The sequence below is a fragment of the Galendromus occidentalis genome, unplaced genomic scaffold, assembly GCF_000255335.2.
Source record: "Galendromus occidentalis unplaced genomic scaffold, Mocc_1.1 scf7180000076331, whole genome shotgun sequence".
NCBI lineage: Eukaryota > Metazoa > Arthropoda > Arachnida > Mesostigmata > Phytoseiidae > Galendromus > Galendromus occidentalis.
The window spans coordinates 2,006-3,162 of record NW_003804320.1 but is presented as its reverse complement, the minus strand read 5'-3'; the positions used below and the strand labels follow the sequence as shown (position 1 = coordinate 3,162).

The 1,157-nt window shown below is 48.0% G+C and overlaps 1 protein-coding gene across 1 annotated transcript; it reads left to right on the top strand.

Moving 5' to 3' along the window:
- Nucleotides 1-57: 57 nt before the first annotated feature.
- LOC108865136 (uncharacterized) lies at nt 58-957 on the top strand. The gene has a single exon (XM_018641840.1). It carries the CDS (start codon nt 58-60, stop codon nt 955-957), a length of 900 nt encoding a protein of 299 aa, XP_018497356.1.
- The last annotated feature ends 200 nt before the right edge of the window (nt 958-1,157 follow it).

The window sequence follows — 1,157 nt, the reverse complement described above, 5'->3', positions numbered from 1 at the left end:
CAAATACTTGGGCATACATCTAAGCACAGACGCAAACTATCTCGAGGACCAGGAAAAATGTGGAAGGAGAGAACGCGCAAGGCGCTATATCAACTACATGCTAAAGTGCTGTGGAAATTCAATCGCTTTGAAACGACGAAAATACAGTGGAAAGCCACATGCGTCCCAGCGCTAACGTACTGTAACACGGTAACCGTCATGTCGAATACTCTACGGAAAAACATAGACTCAGCCCAGAGACAGGCAGCAAGGTGGGCGCTAGGAGAACCAGCGTGCAACTTAGCCAATGAATTCTTGAAAGGAGAGCTCGGCTGGTCAACTTTCGAAGAGAGGGAAGCCAAGAGTAAAATCACATACTTCAAGCGCATACAAGAGATGCCCGACGAAAGATGGGCGAAACGAATGCTAACCATGATTAGCATCAACAATGCCAAAATCAAAGCCGTAGAGAGGATGAAAACGCTTTCATTGAAATATGAGTGCGATAAGATAGTGGTCAAACGATCGGGAGCAGGCGGAGCCTGCCTGAACACATTCAAAAAGAGTGTGGAAAAAAAGATCCGAGATTTAGTCCATCAAGAATGGAGAGATGGCATGAACGAAAAGTCCAGCCTCGCAAGGTATCGAAAACACAAACAACAATGCGGTACCATTGACCACATATACGATAATAGCAGAGGAAGTGTATTGCTCGCACAAGCGAGAGCCGGCTTCCTCAGAACCAGGAAGTTCGGGTCAAGATTCGAAGAGATTGACCCGATTTGCAGGATTTGTGGTCAGGAGGAATCTCTGGAGCACGTCCTGATGGCATGCCAAGAGGAGACATGCGGTGACGATGAGATTCAAAAAAGGCTTGGGTTACATGAGGAGTCTGAAAGGCGAGTCATTAACGATACTAAGCGGATTCTCGAAAGATGGGAGAGAAGGGAGGCGAAGCCACCTACACCCCAGGTGTGAAGCGTCACATAGTCTCCAGCGATCGCGCCCTCGCAGTCGGGGTTTCTTCAGAAATGGAGCATAAATCAATCAATCAATTCGTAAACCAGAAAGGGTCTGGGCGAAATCTGCCCTCCGAAGCCGATCTGATCGAGTGGGGTCTCATTTTGAAGGTAATTTCGAGAGGAACATTTTCCGCATGGTCCCGGATCCGATCGCAC

Coding starts and splice junctions, on each gene's coding strand:
- LOC108865136 (XM_018641840.1), top strand. CDS start 58: ATGTGGAAGGAGAGAACGCGCAAGGCGCTATATCAACTACATGCTAAA.